The sequence below is a fragment of the Pteropus vampyrus genome, unplaced genomic scaffold, assembly GCF_000151845.1.
Source record: "Pteropus vampyrus isolate Shadow unplaced genomic scaffold, Pvam_2.0 Scaffold432, whole genome shotgun sequence".
NCBI lineage: Eukaryota > Metazoa > Chordata > Mammalia > Chiroptera > Pteropodidae > Pteropus > Pteropus vampyrus.
This window is the reverse complement of record NW_011889213.1, coordinates 915257-935942: the sequence shown is the minus strand read 5'-3', so window position 1 is coordinate 935942 and position 20686 is coordinate 915257. Positions and strand designations below refer to the sequence as shown.

Below are 20686 nucleotides of genomic sequence, written 5' to 3'. Positions count from 1 at the left end.
ACTTAAGGGAGCCAAGGGTTGCATGAATGAGGGAATAAGAGGGAAGAAAGAAAGCAATTATACTCAACAGTGCACATTTAGAAAGAAAAATATCACACAGTACAAACCAGCTCTAATGAAATACGTTTATTTAAAACTTACAATGAGACGATTAATAGCTTTGACATAGAACAAGATAGCTTTAGGAACATAAAACAAGCTATTTTACAATGTAATGTCTCAAAGTGTCCTAAATTCCGTATCTCCTCTGACAGACAGGAGAGAGTCAAGATTATACTTTCAGTAGAGTAGGAGCTTGGATACTGCTAGCCCCCAAAACTCGCTATATATCAGCTTGAACTAAGTATTTCTTTTACAAATAACTCAATGAGCCCTAGCACAGGGATCCTAAGATCTTTAAACATCTAGCAAGCACTACTTTTCACGAGTGCATTACGTAGGAGGATTCAGTTAACAGCAAGTGCTCTACTCTATGTGCTTCACTGTCAGACATTTGCAGGAATGGTCATATAGAGTAAGACAAAAGCCCTACGAGATAAGCAACAAATAGTTATCTGGCTATCTAAATTCCTTGAAGCAAAATGACTGTATTGTTATTGTATTACATCACTTGACGATAAGCTCTTTTGTTTCCAATGTAAGCATTATAACAAAAACAGACTATTCTCAAGAAAGTAACAAACTGGAGTGATGAACTGTGCCAAAATGTTTGACAGTTAAAAAAGGAGACTAAACCATTAAATATTCTACAGTTAAACAGCAACTTATAGGCACCCTATTTTTCGAGTGTAGACAGACAACTTGCTTCACAATTCTGTATGTTTTCAAAGGATATGGAATGTGGCCAATAGACCCTATTTATTTAAGCTTAATTTGAGGAAAGTGCAAAAAAAGTCTCTTTAGTTATGCTTGACTAGGCCAAGTAACTAAAATACACATAATTTAGCTTACCTGTCTACCTATAGTATAGTGTTCATATTAGAATTATGAAGCAGATAGTAAAGTATTTAAACGTACCACATGCTACACTAGTCAAGAAACATGAACAGGAAAAAAGTGTGCCTTAGAAACTGCCTTACCGGCAGCCTGAAGAGTTTAAAATACAGAAGAGCACACAAATCTTCCATAAATACTATCTTTCCAGTTCTAAACGTCTGTTCTGTATTTTAAAAGTATTTTAAAATTTTTGGTCCCAGAAATACTATACAAAACCAACTGATCAAAACAAAACTGATGTCAATGAATTTTTAAATTTTTTAGAAAAATATTTTTGAATTGGCACAGCAAAAGTAAGGTTGGATACCAGATACACAAGACTAACCATGCAAATAACTGCAAATGAGATACTTAAACACTAAGCTCATGACTGACATTCTCAATATATATCACTGATTTTTTTAAAACCATGGTAAGGTAGGTATAGTTAAAAGATATCTATTCTGAGACATAAGCAGTTTCACTCAAAGTTATGTATAGTTATAACTTTTTGTAAAATCAATTCCTCTCTTTTCCGTCCACGAAACAAAACCAAAAGCAACCAAAAAGGTTTGCTTACATACACATTAAACTATCTTTTTAAAGTTGTATTTTTAACTGCTTAAATTACTAAACACAATCTTTAAGTTTTCATCAAAAAGGAAATTTCTTTCCCAAAGAGCCATTTTAGGCTGGTCATCATCATGAGAACCTTTCCAAATACACTGAGAAGTATTTCCAGGTTAGAATTTCAGAATGTCAGCCTTGAACAGATTTAAGCAAATCTGGTTTCTTTCCTGATTAACAAGTTAGTTGAGATATTCGTAAACAAGTTATTGATGTGAAATCACACATGTGAATTCAAATAGGAAAATTAGAAATTCAGTAGTCAGGAAAACCTGCACACGTCATCATGCGAGGAAGGACTTACCCCTTCTTTTCACCCATGGCCTAGGCTGCCTGCTGAGTTAAAAAACAACAATTTCAGTCAATTTTCAAAACCAGGTTACACCGAAATCTGAGTTATAATTTCTGCCACATCATGTGAAAAAATGACATCCTCTAAACAAATGATTTTGGTAATGATTGGTAATGATTGTCTCAGAAAACAGCCCTGAGACAAAAAAAAAAAAGAAAGAAACAACTCCAAATCCTTACATCACACCCTTCTGTAGAGAAACTGGAATCCTAGTGAGCTACTGAATTATTTAAACACCACCAAGAAATGGAAGTTTGCTAGCACTGTCTACCAGAGAGAAATGAGGACTTCACTCAATGAGCTTTTCTGTCTTATTTGCATAGACCTCTCACAACTAAGAATAAGCACTTCTCAGTATCCAATGGCTTTTATTAAAGTAACTGCAAATACATGGAAACTGAGAAAATGGTAGAGGTGGATTAAGATAATATATTCTCATGTAGAAATATAACTTGCAGTTTCCTATCCCCAGCCCAGTCTAAAATGGTTTTAATGCAGATTTCCAACATGTTTATTGAAAAACTTTTTCCTGGGCAGGGATACCAATTTAAATATTTCAGAAAAGTTCTTACTTAGTACAGAGTCCAAGGGCTAAACATTAATGGTCTTGCAGCAAATTGAGAGCTAAAATTTCTGGTTGTACTTTTTTCTTTTGATATTTGATACAACTAAGAAGGAGGTTAACTATAATGGACTAGGGGGAAAAAAATTACTGCACTTAGAATTCAACTTCTAGAACAGAATTCTGGAATGTGTCTAAGAAAGTAGAGATATTCCAAAAGAAACAAAAAAAATATACTGGACTCACATTATAAATAGTAAGTGCAGGAGTTAACTGAGTGCTAAAAGAGTCAACCTGAGTGCTAATTTGTATAAAGCTTGGGAGTGTGTAAGGGAATCAGAAGAATACATAAAAATAAATAAAAGTTAACCACAGCTTTTTAAGAGCCAGAATTATGCATTTAAATTTGGTATTCCAGGCTCGGGCAAAGTTCCAATTAAAGTCCAGGGCAACCGAATAAAACATTATCCAGGGGCTGAGAAATAATAAGGCTTTTCTTTAGCAACATTTCTCTAAATTGCCATTTCCTTCCTATTTTGAAAAAAGTTTCTTTTCGAAAGGAATGATGAGGATTCTATATATAATACACATTAGCACAAAATTTAAAACTGAAGGCATTGAATATCGATTGTCATAGGCATTATTTACACTCATTAATTTATCCTCGAATAAGCCTACAACTCCTAAAAAAAAGCGTTTTTATTTTTTAATGCCTTTGATTTCTTAGTCTACACTAATAAACTTCTCTTCTTAGAGAAACAAATTACATATGTAACGTCCTCTGTAGTCAATCAATCAGCTAAAGATCAATTCTTTTGCCAACTACCATCATCTCTGAGCAATGGCTTGAAGTCGATAACTCAGTTGCTAAAGAAATGAAAAATATTCAAAAAAATGCATGAGCCAATCACAAATTTATCAGTCAGTCATCTGTTCTAAAAAGACGCATAACAGTATTTCTAGATAAACAATAAAATATCAATGCAAACATTCTGAAATCATCTTGCTGAAATATTGTGCTTTTTCCTTCAAATTTCAGTCTATTGCACATACCTCCTGCAGAGGAGGGCTTAATGCATAAGTTCTGATCTTGTCAAAACCAACCCACTCAGGAAAAAATGAAAAGGAATATCAAAGTAAATGTGCAAATAATATTGGTGCTTAAAGCATGTTCAAAACATAAGTCCCTAAAACAAAAAGAGTATAATTTCTTGGCAGAAAAACAGCCAAGTAACTACACCTGGTTTTCCCACCTGTCTTTAAAAAGATCTTATTTAGCTAGCATATATACACATATCAAAGACAAAGACAGAAAGATTGCCAGCTAACAAAACATTACCATGTATTGAATTGAGTTTCCCAGTCTTCGGTTTTTAACTATATTTCCTTTCTATGGGGCAATAATCAGTTCAGGTAGAAAATAAGTTATCGACATACTTTTTCAAGTAACAGTCTGGACATTTTCGGCCTCGTGAAGCACGTCTGTTTTAAGCTGCATTTATCAGAGAACCTAGCACTCGATCTGAGAGCTTGGCACGCGCCGCATGTTCAGGGCATGCCGATGTATTTCTTGCATCTGTCTGATCCGGTCCTTCTGCCACATTAAGTTTTGCGGCATAGGATATCTCTGTGTGCCATGTAAGTACCGGTACGGGATTCTCACGTGGCAAGCGGTAGCTCTACAACGCGGCTGTGGCATGGGAGGAAGAAGCATCCACCTCTTTCTCTCAGCACAGTATCGGTAGGCTTCTTTCCGATACTGCTTATCAATATCATCACTATTTTTCCAGCCACCAATAATGAAAACGTCATCTTTGTAATAGCAAATGGCTGCTCCTTCGATGCTTAGGACTTCTGGAGGTAAGCTTTCAAGGATCTCATCAGAAACTTGGCTGGCAATTTTTCTGACTGCCTCTTCATTTTCTAGAGAATAACTCTTGGGACAGCATGATGCTGTTTGATAAAAGTTTGAGTTCACCACCGACATTTGGAAAAAGCAGTAATTGTCAATAAGTGGCAAAGACTCCACATCTTGCCACTGTCGAGTCTCGGTATCATAGCAAGTAATTACAGCCTTTAATCCATCTTCAGTGTCCCGGTCCACAGGAGTACGGGCAGCAATGTATACAAAGCGGTCTTCAATGGCCAGTGCTTTGACATCTCGGAGAATCTTCGGTGCTGATTCCAAGTTGTGCCATTTATCAAGCTCGGGATTATAAACAGTCACATCTTTAAAGCCAGGACTAAAGTTGCCATGTCCTCCAATGCTATAGAGTTTCCCTTTGACTTCTGTTAGCCCAAAAGAATGCTTCCTTGTCATCAAACTACAAACATGTTCCCATGTATTCAAATTTGGGTTATACCTTTCCACAGTTTTAGCAAACCCTGGTTCCATTGATCCAGCAACATACACGTAGGATTCTGTTACTGCAACAGCATGTCCATCCAGATGATTATGAATATGGGGTAAGTTTACCCATCTGTCCTCATCGACAAAATATCCCACGCATTCACTTAAATAGTCCCCTCCTTCGGACACGCCTCCAATAACCATGATCACGTCCATGTTTTGCCCATAGCGAGGTAATAATGAGACATGAGAGGCGGGGTGCTGGAACGTGCCAGACTGTATATTCTCGGCTCTCAGCGCATGCCTCTCCACAGCATCAGCCACTAACTTGACGCAAACTTCATTATTGGCCACCAGCCTCTCTGGCTTGACATGCCGAGTAAGGTAAGTAGGTTTCATCTGGGATAATCTGAGCAATTTAAAAAGTTCTTCAAAGTATCTCTCTCTCTCTTCAGCATTTCTCTGAACCCACTTCAAAACCGTTTCAAAGAGAACCTCTTCGGAATCAACTGTAATTTCCAAGTCCGACAGCCAGTCTCGAATGAGATGGAAAGGTAGAGTATAAAATTCTTCATCCTGAATTACTTTGTGGAAATTTCTCCGTATCATATCGGCAGCTTTCAGAGCAAGCTGGCTCAGGGTATACATGTGAGCTAAGCTATGAATGGCCACACAGTTAGAGAGATGAAGTTTTTTCTTGAGAAACTCTCCACAAAATTCTTTTAAACGAATTAATAGGAACCTAAAAATCAAGAAAAAGGTTAATTTTCAAATGTGCATATTTTATGTGAATGCATTGAGAGCATCTGAATTATACAAATTGAAATGGTGAGCGTCATCTCACTTTATGCCCAACATCTGCAAAAAAGCAAACCCCCTAAATTAAAAAGGATTATGCTGAAAAGTATGTTTAAAAGTATATATGTAACAGTATATATAAAATCATCTTCATATATTTTAAGTTATTTTCATTATACAGTTTATACATAAATTATATATTATGCACACTACATCTAACACAATGGAGTTTTTTAAATTATGTGAGATTTTCCAGAACATATCCTTTAATAAAGTAAAACAGTCTCATACTTTATTTTCACTTTAATTTGCCCTTGACAAAGGCCAATTCCAATTCCAATTTGTCTATGCCATACTGCCCTAATCTCTGGCCAGTCACCGTCCTCTTCTTCGAAGACGCAGATCTCAGTGAAGAAATTTTACTAAGCATTGACTACACGGCTCCTAGGAGGCTCTGTTTGCTCAAGTATCAGAAGGAGTAGCAGTGGAGGCTTTCTGTCAGAGGTTTAAACCTTCCCTTCACTAGAACTTTCTCCCTGGTCAGCTAGTGGTGGCAGTAGTAAGGGGTGCCAGGGGTTGGGGGTGAGCAGCACTTTTGGGTTCTTAGTGAGCAGGGTGGCAAAGCAAATGCAAACATCTGAAGAAGCCAGTAAATAAAACAACAATAAAAAACACATGTAGGACAGCCCAGGCTTAAAAAAAAAAAAGTTTTTGGCTCGATATTGACCAGAAATTGTCTGCCCATCTAAATTTGTTTAAAGTAAAAAACAAACAAACAAACAAACAAATAGTTTCACCCAAATCCATAAATCTGGCAGAATTCAGCCCTGAGGGTGGCCAATTTGAGACCACTGCTTTAAAAAGAGTAGGCCCCCAGAAATCAGAACCTTAAACAATTTAAGGATGACTTCATCGGTCCAGGCCTAATTTAGTAATCATTTGTTATTATGGTTATTATGCTACATAACCATCTAAGGATGATATAAAGATGAATAAGACAGGCTCCCTTCACCCTCTTCAGGGAACATACCATCTTAGAAGACAAAGACAAGGTGTAATGGTAAGAGCTCTAGTGGTTCTCAAACATGTCTGGGTGCCATGGTCACTAGATTTCCAGGTTGTCTGCCCCCCATCCTATTTTTGGCAGGGCAGGCACTACAGGTAGTTCTGACACATATTCCCTTGGACAGGTGTTTGGAAACACTGCTCTATGAAAGCAATAGCTATCATATACCTATGCACTTGCCATGTGATGGGCATCGTACTGGGCACTTTCTATTACTTATGTAACAAGTGTGGAGCACGGTAGATATGATAAACAGAGAGACTGTATGCAGCAGGGAGGTGGTAGGGAGAGGGATCCTGCCTCAGAGCTGATGACAAGATTAGATGTGATGGTTGCAGGACACTCAGAACAGCGCCTAACACAGGGCAGCTACTCAGCAGCTTACAGCTGGAGAGAAGTTGGAGTTTTAAGTAAATTGCCTGAGGTGTTCTCTCTTCCCTTCATCCCTACTTCTCCCCCAAAACGCAAGGCTAAATCGGAAAAATACAAGCTCACAAGACAGAAGCAAACATAGCACCGTGGATACAATGACTCTTTTCTATCCATTTTCATTCGACAAACCCTGCTCCCTCCAATCTACAGGTGCCCCACACCACCCTCTAATGGATGATCCAACCTCATGCTTTGAGAAAACAGAAATAGCCAGGCGGAACTTCACCTTCCCCCCACCCAATCTACCCGTAGCTGTTCCCTGTACTCTGCCTTCCCAGTCCAATTTTTCCATTTTTAATATGAATTTTATATCTCCTCCTTTTCTCAAGGCCTGCTCCTGCAATTATTCCCTTGCTCTCATAACATCAATTTCTCCCTCTCCACTAATTCATTTTCCATCAGCACACAAACATGCTCTAGTACCTCTTATCTTAGAGGGGGGAAGAAGACCTCCCTGGACTCCCCAAACATTTCCATGTGTAACATTTTTCTGATCCTCTTTGTAGCAAGACTTAAATGACTTGTCAATGCCATCAAGGACTTCCGTTAACACTAAATTCAACGATCACTTACGGCTGACAGGGCTGACATGACTGGCTATTCCCTCCTTGACACCCATTCTTTCTAGGCTAATAGGAAATCGGTCTCTGCTGGTTCCTCTTGAACATTTTGAAGAACATCAGGGCTTAGTACTGCCCCTTCTCTTCTCTCCCTACTCTGTAAGCTTTAATTACCATCTATATGCTAATTCCCTCCAATCTCTAGCTCCCAATGCTCTGATATCCAACTGCCTACTCAGAAATCTCCTGGACTAAGACCAAACTCCTGATCTTCCTCCCAAACTTGCTTTCCTGCAGTCTTCCACATCTTAATAAATAATAACTCCAACTTTCCAATTGCTTGGGTCAAAAAATTAGTAGTAGTCTTTCCCTCATACCCCACATCAAATCCATCAGCAAATTCATCTCCTCTATCGTCAAAATATATCTAAATTGAAGCAATTCTTATCACCTTTACTTCTCCCTCCTCAATCCAAGCCTCCACCACGACTGCAACAACCTCCTAAACTAGTGTCTCTGCTTCTACCCTTGGAGTCCCTTCCTGGCTGCCCATCCTTTTTTCAACATAGAAAAATTCTTCAAATCGGATCGCATCATTCCTCTGCCCCAAACCTTCTCATCCATGAGAGTAAGAGCTCAAGTCCTTCCACAGGCCAACAAGGCCCTATGGGATCTAGGTCCATCCCCATTACCCCCTGGGGCTTCTCTTTCTCTTCTCACTCTGCATCTCTTTGATCCACTGGCCTCCTGCTAGTCGTATCTAGACAAGCTCCGCCTTTACACCTGCGTGCCCTACCTGAAACACTGTTTACCTTGCAAAATGTCTTCCTGAGCTATTCTTTATTTGATTTTAAAAATAGTTCTTTTCCACCAGCACTCTCTATATGTCCCCACCATTCTTTATTTTTCATCACTGCTTTAACAATCATCCAACTTGCTATTTTACTTATTTACTCTCCATCTACTAAATGTGAGTGCAATGAGGAAAGGGACTTTTGTCTGTTTTGTTCAGCGCTGAATCTAAAGCACCTTAGAACCCAGTGTCTGATCTGCTGCATAATAGGTATTCAGTTTGCATTTGTTAAAATAATGTGTCTGTAACATAGCACTGCCAAAACAGACTCCTCCCATCTCTATAAATGGCATTCACCTGCCTCCTAACCAGTCTCGAGCATCCATTCCTGCCCCCTACACTCCATCTTCCACAGCAGCAGAATCATCTATTTAAATCAGATAATTTCTTTACCCAGATTCCCATCACCCAGTAAAATCCAAACTCCTTATTCGAACGCACACCCTTCTCCCCATCACCCACTAGATCCAGCCCCACCAGATTTTTCTTTTAGTTCCCTAAACCTAACTGGATCCTGCCTGAAGGCCTCTGCGCTATCTGCCTGGATTGTTCATTCTCCATCTTTGCATCGCCACTTCTTCCTTGCCGTTTAGAGATCGGTTTAAATGTCATCTCGGAAAGGTCTTTCCCTCTACTCAACCACTATCTTTTCACTTGTTTTTTAAGTCAACACAGTACTTATTACACAAGGACTTTCTTTTTCATTGCCTTTATCCCTGGAATCTGCGCTAAGAGGAGGTTGCCCTCGCCAGACTGGCCGGCTGCATCTTTAGTGCCCAGCGTAGAGGCTGCCCCACAGCACACAGCAGGCGCTCAATAAGTATGAAACAAATGCATTTCCTCAGGGCTCATTGGAGCCCACCGGTAGGCACTACCCTCCCCACCTTCTCCTGCGCCCTCCCTGGATGCAGCCCCCGGGCAGCCAGCATCTCCATCTCTCACCTACCTGTCGGCCAACTCCAGCACCTCGTGCACACTGCCCGTGCTGACGCGAATGCGCCCAGTGTACATATATTCGATAACGGCTTCCACCGTGTCGGGTTCGGGCCCGGGCTCGGAGCTCCACTTGCGCATCTCCACTCGGCCGGAACGGGACTCAGAGAACTGGCCTGAGAGCAGGGGCGTGAAGTATTCGGTGGCGGCAGCCAGCACGGAGCGGTGGGCCCGGAACTCGCGGCCTCCGGCACCGCCGAAACACAGGGTAATGTCGCAGAAGAGGCCCTGGCGCCGCTGCTCGTTCTGCCTCCACGACAGTTCCGAGCAGTGAGTGCTGCACTCGAAATCCTCGGCCTCCGGACCCGGATCGCCCCCGCTCGCCTCCATGGCAGATAAGCTGGGTCCGGGCCCAAAGTCCACCGTGCCGCTCCCTCTGACTTCGGCGGCCAGCCCCGCCGAGCCCGCGGCGGCCGTCTCCATGCTCTCCATCTCCAGCACCTGCAGTGATGCAGCCGCAGCCGCAGCCGCAGCAGCCGCCACCGCCGCAGCCGCCATCTTGACGCCGCCGCGCCCGGTGGCTGCAGTCTCGGAACGAACCAGCCGTTCTGGTGCGACACAGAGGGATTCTGGGAATAAATAGTGGGCGCGGGGCGGAGCCGGCCGGCAGGCCGCGGGGTCTGCGCACGCGCCTTGCCAGCCCGCCGCCGTTCCCACCGGAGATAAGGTTCAACTGTACTACTCTTCAGTTATGATTGCTGCACTCGAGGGTTCTCACCCCCATCTCGGTTGGGTGGTGGCTTGTGTCCTTGTGTCCTATCAGTGAGTATCATGCTCTCTGTGGTCATTTCGTAAAACAAAAGCCACCCTAGACCATCACCCATGATCAGTGTCTTGGGTAGCAACATAGGATTTTTAAAGATTTAAAGTGTTTTTGTAGTGAAAACTTAAAAAGAAAAAAAGACTTGGGACTGAGCCCCAGCTACGTGGATGAGGATGAGCAATTTACTTACCTCTGAACTAATTTATCTTTTAAAAGCAAGAACTGTACTTATGTTGGCAGATTGCTGTGGATTAAATGAGATGTTTGTCTAGTGTTTCGCATAGTGTCTGGGTCATAGCTGCTGTTCCCTATATACTTGTTTTAAAAAATGATCAAAGCAACTTTTGGGTTTTAAGCACGAAAATGGCTCAATTAGATGTTTTTAAAAATATCACTGGCGGCTGTGTAGAGAATGGACTGTAAGGGGTCAAAAGTAGAACTAGGGCCACAAGTTAGCAGAACAGACACGGGTAAATCAGGCGGTACTTAGGCTTATTGTGATCATTTCGCAGTGTATACAAATATCAAATCATTATGTTGTACACCCGGAAACCAATATGTCAGTTATACTTAAATTTATTTATAGGATAAGTCAACAGGATTTGGCAACCAGATAGAGAAGCAGAGGAAAGGATGACTCCCAGGTTGTTGGCTTTGAGTGTCTGGGTGGGCAGAGCTTTGGTTCCTGTTCACTGAGAAAGGACGGGGTGCAGAATTAGGCATGGATGTTTTGTTTTTGGAAAATAGTTCTGATTCTTTTTTAAAGAGGTGGATTGTATTTTTAAAACTACATGTAGTAAAATTATTAGGAAGTACAGTTCAAAGGAATGCAGATGAAAGAGAGCGGTATGTATTCATTGTTACTATATAGTTTATTTAAACCAAATTATGATAATACAGAGAAGAGACTGAGGTGGGAGCTGCCCAGAATCTTTGTGGATTATAGATGCAAACTGGTTGGAGATGAGTCCTTGGACCCAGACTTCAGTAAGACAGATCAGTTGCATAAATACAGAGAACATAAGACACAAGACATTTCACAGCTTTTTCTTTGTGTTTCCATTTTAAACATATGTATGTTGCAACTTTACATTTTAAATCACTATTCCACATATTTTGTGATAGTGGCTAAGGATGCGATGGTCCAATCCCCCTGACAGAAGCAGACTTTAGTCTGCAACATGAAATGTTTCAGTGAGATACCAAACAAATCCTTCACGCATAACATACAAAAAGATCATAAAAAAAAATCAGATTAATACAATGCTCTTCAGGTTATATAAGCAGGAAAACAAGACATTAGGGATGCTTTAAATGTATAATATCTTGAAGTCTTAAAAGTTTCATTCCCTTCCTCCAAGGGAAAATTTTTAACTAACGGAAAAAAGAAAGCAACATTATAACGCCCTATAATAAGGAAAAATGCCATCCTGACAGTGCTTAGATGCTTTTATATAATAAACACAGCAGGTGGCAGAGCAGATGTCACAAATATTGGCTTGGTTTTTATTTCTATGCTTATAAAAAAAATATTAAGCTTCATTGTGTGCACTGAACAGTGTTAGCCTGTGAGTATTGGTCTTCGGTGCCTGTATACCAACAGCTGTTTATATTCCAGGCCCATCCTATAGCAAGCTCCAGTGCCAGCTGTCTGCACAATATTTCTGGGGGGAGGAGTTCTTGTCTTCACTTTACTGCAACACAGTTCCTGGCTCAGTTACATGCTCATGTGTTCCGGAAGAACATATGAAATATCATCCCATGGGTGACGATACAGCCCCTGCTTCAGTCTCTTCTGATCAAGATAGTGTCCTAAAATAGAGCAAATGCATCTTTTTGTTAAGAGTTGGTGAACTTGTTAAAGTTTGGTGAAGGGGAGAAGAGAGGAAGGGAAATCTTTCTAATACAAAACGGTAGAAGAAACGGGGAAGCAAATCCAGATCCATTCTATAGGCAGATGCCAGGCTTGGTAAAAGGGAACTGTTGGGTTTAATTCTATTTTCCTGGGCTGGCAACTGAAGTCATTTCCAAGAACAAAGGAACAAAGATAAAGATAAGAGGTAAGTGAAAGTAAGAAAGGAAGGATTAGAAACAATGATAAGTCAATGGGACCTCTCTTTTGTAGAAACTCACTACATGGATAAGTGATATAGCTGGGCCCTTGGGTAAAAAAGAAAAAAAAACCTAAAAAACTCTTAAGACAATAATAAACAACTAACTCACCAATGAAGCCCATACTCCTTCCCAGCACAAAGATGCCATTGAGGGCTCCAATGTCAATATATTCATCAGCTTCTTCCCTGCAACACACAATCAACATGCAGTTTTAAAATGGCTCACATGACTGTCCTCCCCACAGGCATACGACTTCTGCTCAGGAATGAGAAGCTCTTTGATTTCAAAGTGGAAAAGAGGGTTGCTCTGGGCAGTAGGAGTAGAGGCAATTTTTTGTTTTCTTCTTTATACCTCTATATTTTCTAAGTCCTCCATAAAGAGCATGCATTGCTTTTAGAGTTGAGAGGAACGATAACAAAAATCAATAAACATTATGAAAAAGAAAAGAGCTGTAATGCTCACCGAGTAAAGGACCCACAGTTTCTAAGCATGTCTACAAATGCAGCTCCGATGAAGCCATCTACATTCAGGATAAGATTCGGTTTCTGGGAAGGCAAAAAATTCCAAGTATTTATAATTATTTCTCATTTTTTTCTTGTAATTTTCCACTATTACTACTACTACTACCATATTACGCATTCTGATCACCATTTAAAAAACCTCCCATCAAAACATCCATTTGGCTAGAAGAGACTGTGTCTTACTTAGTTTAATCCCCAATGTCTAGCAAAGGATCCAACACCTAGTTGATACTTAGTGCATGTCTGTTAAACTTAGTTATGCAACAGAAATAAAAATTTCTAGAAAACCAGGTTTGATTTTAGCTGCAAAGTCAAAAGGTAACCTGGTTCTCTCATTTCTCTCAAGAAAGTCACCCAAAACTGTGATTCAGGAATTAGAGACTTTTTTTTTTTACCTTTGAGGTGGTAATCTTCTCCACTTCCAGCGCATAGTCGAGCAGGGGGGTGGCAGGGAAGTGCTGTTTGACGTAATCTTTGAGGATCTGCACTCGCATGTCTGGGTTATTTATCTAGAAAGTGACTCGAAGTTACAGAGGACCCACTCTAACATTCCTGTTTAGGGACATGTTCGGGCTTGCGTCTCAGGTAGACACAACTGTACATTTCATATTCAGGTGTGTTCTAGGACCTGAACCACATGTATGATTCCATGTAGCACAGATTATGACACTACTGTGGGGCTTAAGATTTTTAAAGTCCTTTCATATCTCATTTGGGCCTCAAAACAGCTTTTGCGGGTTCTTTCTTTTACGCTGCAGACAAGGAACTGGGATGTGGAGATGTTGAGTTGGCCAGGGGTCCTACCATGTTAAGGGATAGGAGGCTGGGGTTCACCCACTCTCCAATAAGAAATCTTAGGTTCTAGCCACTAGCCATACTGCCCACCAGCTCAGCAGCCTGGTCAAGCTATAACAAAGTTCTACACTAAGCAAGTACCTCTGAAATTTTAGGAAAAACTCTGGACCTTCAATGAATGCAGATGAACCACCTGTCAAGAGACCCACACTAAGCAATAATCTATCAGTGGGGGAGTGAGAGGGTTTAGGCACATGCCATTTCCCAATGCCATAGTGACCTCCTCCCTCAGGGAAGAGACACTTGAGGTCAGTACAGACTCCAAAAAGGAAGGAGCCTGCAAGACTGAGTGTGGCAGCACAGGTCTGACATCTCAGAAAGAGGCTCTGCACCTTGGATCGGAGAGGTGCTATCTGCTCGGGAGCTGGGCGTGGCTGAACAAAGTTCTGCAAAGCCTGGATGGAATGACCCTCAGAACTAACCACCTTCCTCGGTTCTAGTGCAGTCCTTGCTCATCAAGCAACCTCTGGAGATCTACCAGGGCTGGCTGAGCATTGGATACCCAGAAGGGAGCACTCCAGATCACACACGTGACCATCTTGTATGAATGTGAGTCATACACCCTGCCTAGACCAGAGGAGTGACCAACTAAATGAGGTTTCTGGAGCTACACAGCCAAGGACCCCAAAGCAAAGGGTCCCATAAGAAGCTGTCCTTGTAAGGCCCTGGGCAGCTGCTGCTACCTCTTGTTTTTCCCTTTGATTTCTAAATAGAATTCATTACCAGGACACACAAAGGGCTATCTACCCTGTGGGAGACTCGTATTAACTACTTAAAATATTCACTCTTGTGGCTCTACCAATCAGGCTTGACTTGATGTTGTTGCTTTTCCTGCCCCAGTGATGTCAGACTTAACCATGTGACTTGCTTTGGCCAATGACATTCGAGTGAAAGTAAGCTGAAGCTTTAAGAGCTTTCATGTAGTTCTGCCATGACTGTTTTCCTTCTGATGGGAGATCAACACATCTTGGATAAGGGCTGCTTCTTCAGCACAGATGACAGAGAACAGAGTCGGCACCATCCCCCAGTGGGTGTAGAGCAAATAAGAAACAAATCTTTGTTGCTGTAAGCCATTGAGATACTTGATTTTTGGAGTTGGTAGTTACTGAAGCATACAGCTAGCCTAAGGTGACTGATATGTCTCCTTAACCCTGGCCTTAGTCCTATAAGGTTCATTTGGAAAGCTAAAGTTACCAAGATTCCAGCTTTTTATATTTTCACACCAAAACTGAACATGATAAAAACTGTTTAAGGGCAATCTGTATTCTAACGTTAGCATCTGTCAACACATCCAAAGCTTTGCCTGGGTATTCCCAACTAAATTGATGCTTTCTTGTTCCCATCCACTCCGTAGGCTCAGTCCCTTAAGGAAAGCAACAACTTACCGACTTCACTCGGTGACCGATGCCCATGATCAGTTTTCCTTCCTTCTTCATCTTGTTTACAAACTCCATGGGAATAATGCCACTGTCGAAGGCTTTGCTGAACATCTTGGCTGCTGCATCCAGGGCGCCCCCAAACCGGTCCCCCTGTAGGAGAAACAAGCCCACGTTCCCCTGAGCTGTAAGAGTCTCCTTCAGCTCTGCAAACCAATCTGGCACGCCCTAACCAACCCCAGCACGGGCTTTTACCCTCAGGGGCTCCTTCTAGGACCCTGCTGCAGCCAAGAAGCATGAGGTCAAAGCCCATTGTTCTCACTGTGCACCTCCCAGGACCGCCGTACTCACAATAGTGAGCAGCCCCGAGGTGAGGCTGGAAACCAGGTCCTTCCCAGCCCGAGCACAGATGATGGTATTGTGAGCCCCAGACACGGCTGGCCCATGATCGGCTGTCACCATCAGGCACATCTCAAGGAACTGGCAGGAGTACTTGGGCAACCTAGAGGACGGTGAGAAAAGGGATAGAGAAGGGAGGGTGGAAACAAAGGTGAGCTGCTGAACAGGAGATCATGTTGACAAGGCCATGTTCCCGCCTTCTCCCATCTCCCTAAACAAATTCAAGAAGGGCAACAACCTGACAGTTCGGGTCTAACACTATCACACAACTCCAGGGCAAAACCTCTGGATTCCTGAGCAGCTGATATCAAATGCTTCTTCTAAAACAGTTAGCAAACAGGGTTTGAAATCTGTTCTTTAGTCAGCAGTTTTTGGCATGAGTTGCTCTGACAGGACTTGACCTGTCTTTGTGGCTCCCATTTATGGACCAGACAGGGAGAAGGTGAGGTCCCTGTCCCATTATAGGAGGCCCTAGGCTTCCTCTAGTGTTGAACCTACCAACTGATGTTTAGAATGTCATCCGGAGACGTGAGGATGCAAGAGCAGAGTAAAACCTGCTCAGGTGTTATAGCCCATGAACTTTTCCCAGGAAGGAAAGGTGCCACCCCAAGCCAGGGCTCTGTGAATCATGTACTCACTGGCCCCCTTGCCCAGTCATCAGTCCCAAGGGAGGGATAAGCTTGGGAGTTGTAGAGAGTATCAAACTTTTTTCTCACATTCAGGCTGATGATACAAGGTACTTTATGCCTGTTCAGTAAGTCCACAGGCCTGCACCCTGAGCTACCAGATCCATCCAGATCTCTCCTGCTAACTCCCTCCTTTTGCTAAAAAGGCACCAATTTACTCTGTTCCGTGTCTTTAAAAAATCCAAAGGTAAAGGGGCTGATCCAAGATCCCTGATGAGGTCCTGCTTTCTATTTCTCTTGGTTTAGACTGGCTTTTCTGTCCTTAGAAGACTTAGGTACAGCCTGTATTTCTTTACTCTGGCCTTAAATCTGATCTTTGGCCATAAAGACTGACCCTGGACATATTCCCCCAAGGCTGCCGGTCCCTGCTCTCCTGTCAGGGAAAATCATTAACTCCGGGTCCCAAGGCCCTAGCATCTTCTGCCCTCCATGCCTCACCTTCTCCCCTCCATGCCTCACCTTCTCTGGAACCAGAGGAGACCGAGGACCCCGCCAATGCCCATCTCTTCCTTGAAGACCTCAGTGATGGGCATACCCGCGTAGATGAGCTCCTGTCCTCGCTCGTCGCAGATGCTGGTCATGAATGAGGCAGGTTTGCGGATCAAGCCCAGCTCCTAAATAGAGATGGGGGCAGAGACAAGCAGCACTAAGGTAACCACAGAGATTTTTCCTGGACTGTGCTCTCAGAACCAGTGTCCCAGGAAAGTCTTAAATTCTGGTGGCCAAGTAACAACTCTAAGACTAACTCCTCCTGAGAAAGAAGTGCAAAAGTCCTTTCACCGAATCATTGTGGGCAAAGAAAATAAGAGTGCCACGCCCATGGCACCTGCTCAGCCTTGGCACTGTTCTGTTCTTTACTGAGCATTTGTGGGGCCAGGCGGTGTGCTAAGCTGTTTCCACCCATTGGTTCACTGAAACCTCACAAAGGAGAATCATTCCTCATGTTATAGCAGAGGAAATGAAGCTTAGAGAGGCTTAGTAACCAGCCCAAGGTCACCTGGCTAAGAAATAGAAGAATGAATCTGAAGGAAAAAATTTTAAACACTTCACATACAGCTACCAACTTCCCACCAAAGTGTAATAAGGCACATGGCTGTGGAAATGGGGGCACCCCTCAAGATGTCCTTTGCCCAGGGGAAGGAACTGAGCCCCTGAATTTCATATTTCCTGAGTTGGGGCACACAGCAGCCAATGCTGTCCAAGCCCATTTCTTTAATTATCCCCTATGAACTTTAACTAAAAAATACTTTCAACTTACGTTTTAATTATAAAAGTAACATGAGTACCATCTCCTTTTTAAAAATTTAGAACAGATAAAGTTATGTCACCTCAGACCTCCACCCCCATCCTGGTTTTCTGCCTTAATGTTTGTTAGTGGACATTTTTCTGGACCTTTCTTTCTCCACTTTTATTTACGTGCATACATAGACACATGGAGAATATGCAACACTGTTTTATGTGTGTATACCTTTCATGATCACAATAGATATACTGTCTTATAACGTGATATTTACTCAATGAATTTGAGCTCTATAAACATCGGTATACACATAGATATAGTTCATTCCTATTAAATGCTGTACAGTATCCCATCATAGGACAATATCACCATTTAGCTATTCCACCACTGATAAGTATCAACTAGGAAAACATCCTTGAACATGTTTCTTTGTGTGTATATGCGAGTATTTCTCTGGAGTAGTTTTCTAGACGTGGAATTGTTGGACCACAAAGTATGAGCACTTTTAAATTTGATTCATATTACCCAACTGCCTTTCAGAAAGGTGGTGTCAATTTCCACTCCCACCAACAACGAATGAGTGCACCAGTTTCCTTGCACCCATACAAACACAGCATGTTACCAGAGAATTTTTATCTTCGCTGGCCTGATAGGGAAAAATCGGTATCACAGTTTTTACTTTGGTGACCTTTATAATGTATGAGGTTGAGCATTTTTCATGTTGAAAAGCCATTTCCTACCCATTTTTCTAATGAGTTATCAGTCTTTTTAAAAGTGATTTCTAAGAGTTCTTTTATATTAAGAAAATTAGTTCATCTACACCCCTTAGACAAGTAGGGACTACTTTACCCTGAAATCTCTTAGGAAGTAGAGACAACTCTAGGGGACATCGTCTGCCCTAGCCCCCATTTCCAGGTCAGACCACCCAGCTGTGGGAGGTACACGCTGCCCTTTGTCCTCTTGGGCCCTGCATTTGTTCTACTTCTTGGTCAGAAGGGGCCACCTCACAAGCTCCAGAACATGAGGCGTGGGTGGAGTCCAAGAGTCAGTCGCCTGGTTTCTCCTGCACCCCTGGATAAACCTCCCTCGAGGGTGTGTTTGGGAGCCCAGGGCAGTGATTGCACGGTTGCTCTAACTACTACGGTGGGCCTGGTTTCAGGGTTCAAGCCAAACTGACTCAAAAGCCACCACCTTAGCCCCCAAATCTCCCTTGCCCACACTGTGAGGGACATACACGGCACCTACCCTGGCCCAGGAGTAGTCCATCGGCACCGTCGGGGGCGGTACCTCCTGAGCAGGTACAATGGCCCCTTTGGCCACAAGATCCTCGTACACAGACCTGGGAGGCAGGAGAAGAGACACCCATGTGGATCATCTTCTTCTGGGTTCTTCTTAGTCATCCCAAGAATGCTCTTCCATCTAACCCCAAAGAGTTTAGGTTTCCCAGCTCTCTACTCACTTTCTGTTAGTGACTTACTCGTACTAGTCAGATCCCCAAGAACTAAATGAAAACAGGTTCTGGACAAGACTTCCCTACTCCTCTAAATGGGCGCTATAGAAAGATGGATCTGGAGAGCAGAGAAGAGGAATGGGAAGAGACAACAGGGTATCCAAAAACTCTTTATCCATTGATTAGAGGTAACACTTTCTAAATGTTTCTAAGGCTCATCTCCTTTATGGCCAGCCAAGTAGCTCTAGAAACTGAACAGGTTTTATTTAACACCAGGCTGAACAGCCTATAACTGCTGCTTCGACAAACAAAACGAAAGCCAAAGAGAAGAAAGGATTTTGGACCATCTGTACAGCTGCGCTAGATGCCTGAGAGGGACCAGGAATATCGGATGCCTCCATGCTGGAGAGGCTGCTGTCCTCAGGAGGGATTTGGAAAGGGAGGGGGTGGCTGGCATCCTCCCCGAGGTGCACTTACTGGATGATTTCTCCAAGTTCATCGAAGCTCCGGGGCACAAAGACTCCTGCCTCTTTCAAAGCCTGGTTCTTGGCTACTGCAGTTTCAGAAGCCTGGTTGGCACAAGCTCCGGCATGGCCAAATTGTACCTAGAAGGCAAGGGAGAGTGGCCTGACTGGGCTTGTTAATCCCCTGAGAGGGAACTAAGGCTCCTGGGAAACATCAGCACTCATTACGGACCGGACCCTGCTAAACACTCTTCTTGAATCACTTCATTCAAGCCCCAAGCAGGCTCACTAAACAGGTACAATGAATGACTCATTTTAATAATGAGGAAACTGAGGCACTGAGTAGTTCAGAAGCTCACTCAAGGTCACACAGCAGCTGTTTATGGGAGCCAGGATACAAAGCCTGGTAGCCCAACTTCCAATTTCATTTGCTCCCCAGGGGCAGTGATTAGGGGATGGAAGACAGGGGTTAGTTTTGAACAACAGGTAAGAAGTGAAGTTACAAAGGGGCAACCTGAGGCCGAACTGAGCTCATAGACATGATCTAATTGTCCTGCACATACTTTTTGTAAAATAGGTACCAATATTCAAAAAAAAAAAATTTTCCCCCACATAAAAATATGAATTCTCAGCTTTTTTGAAGAAATCAGATTTTTGCATTCTAGGCCTTTATTCCCACATAGCAACAATTAGCGATTGCCACCTTCCACTTGAGCATGCACTGAGGTAAAATATAAACCCAGTAGAATATAGAGGTTGATTAACTGGGAAGTGAATGAGAGGAAAGAGAAAACTAACATCTTTAGTGAAGCAATGGGGAAAATGAATTAACCTAGACAAACATCTGGTACAAAACCCTGACTTAGGGAAGGGGGTGGTAGGTAATCATAACCACACCAAACCCATTTAAATAACACTCATGATGTCCAGGCATTGTCCTAAGAGCTTTACTCATTTAATCTTTTAGTAGCTACAACTGTTTCCTGTAAAAAAGGAAATGGAAGCATAGAGGGGTAAAGTAACTTGCCCAAGGCCACACAGGTAACATGCGGTAGCATATGAACCCAAGCAATTTAGCCTCTGACTGTGCTCTTAACTGTGCACTAAATATATTAAAAGGGGCCTTAAGTCTTGAAAAGGGTAGGCATCACTGCTCTGGTTAGCAAAACACGCCTTAAAGTGCGGGTTCCCATGCACTCTTTGTAGGACTTAATCTGCATGGGTGGATGGGGTGGGAAGGAGAAAAGAT

General features: G+C 42.5%; 2 protein-coding genes across 9 annotated transcripts in view; both read right to left on the bottom strand.

Moving 5' to 3' along the window:
- Window positions 1-111: 111 nt before the first annotated feature.
- Window positions 112-10138, bottom strand: KLHL11 (kelch like family member 11). Its single transcript, XM_011381245.2, has 2 exons — window positions 9522-10138; window positions 112-5608 (listed from the first exon to the last, which is right to left on the bottom strand). Exons 1-2 carry the CDS (start codon window positions 10064-10066, stop codon window positions 4027-4029), a joined length of 2127 nt encoding a protein of 708 aa, XP_011379547.1. The 5' UTR covers window positions 10067-10138; the 3' UTR covers window positions 112-4026.
- Window positions 10139-11184: 1046 nt separating this feature from the next.
- ACLY (ATP citrate lyase) overlaps window positions 11185-20686 on the bottom strand; it is a 40101-nt gene continuing 30599 nt past the window's right edge. For 5 of the 8 annotated variants that reach the window (XM_011381237.2, XM_011381236.2, XM_011381239.2 and 2 more), the window contains 9 exons: window positions 19451-19578; window positions 18769-18862; window positions 16743-16897; window positions 15550-15700; window positions 15208-15351; window positions 13363-13476; window positions 12909-12991; window positions 12555-12631; window positions 11185-12143 (listed from right to left, as the gene is read on the bottom strand). In XM_011381237.2, the coding sequence (XP_011379539.1) occupies window positions 12049-12143; window positions 12555-12631; window positions 12909-12991; window positions 13363-13476; window positions 15208-15351; window positions 15550-15700; window positions 16743-16897; window positions 18769-18862; window positions 19451-19578 (1041 nt within the window). In that variant the 3' untranslated portion in view covers window positions 11185-12048. The remainder of the gene's footprint in view (window positions 12144-12554; window positions 12632-12908; window positions 12992-13362; window positions 13477-15207; window positions 15352-15549; window positions 15701-16742; window positions 16898-18768; window positions 18863-19450; window positions 19579-20686) is intronic. The other 3 variants (XM_011381240.2, XM_011381242.2, XM_011381244.2) reach the window with 2 other exon arrangements.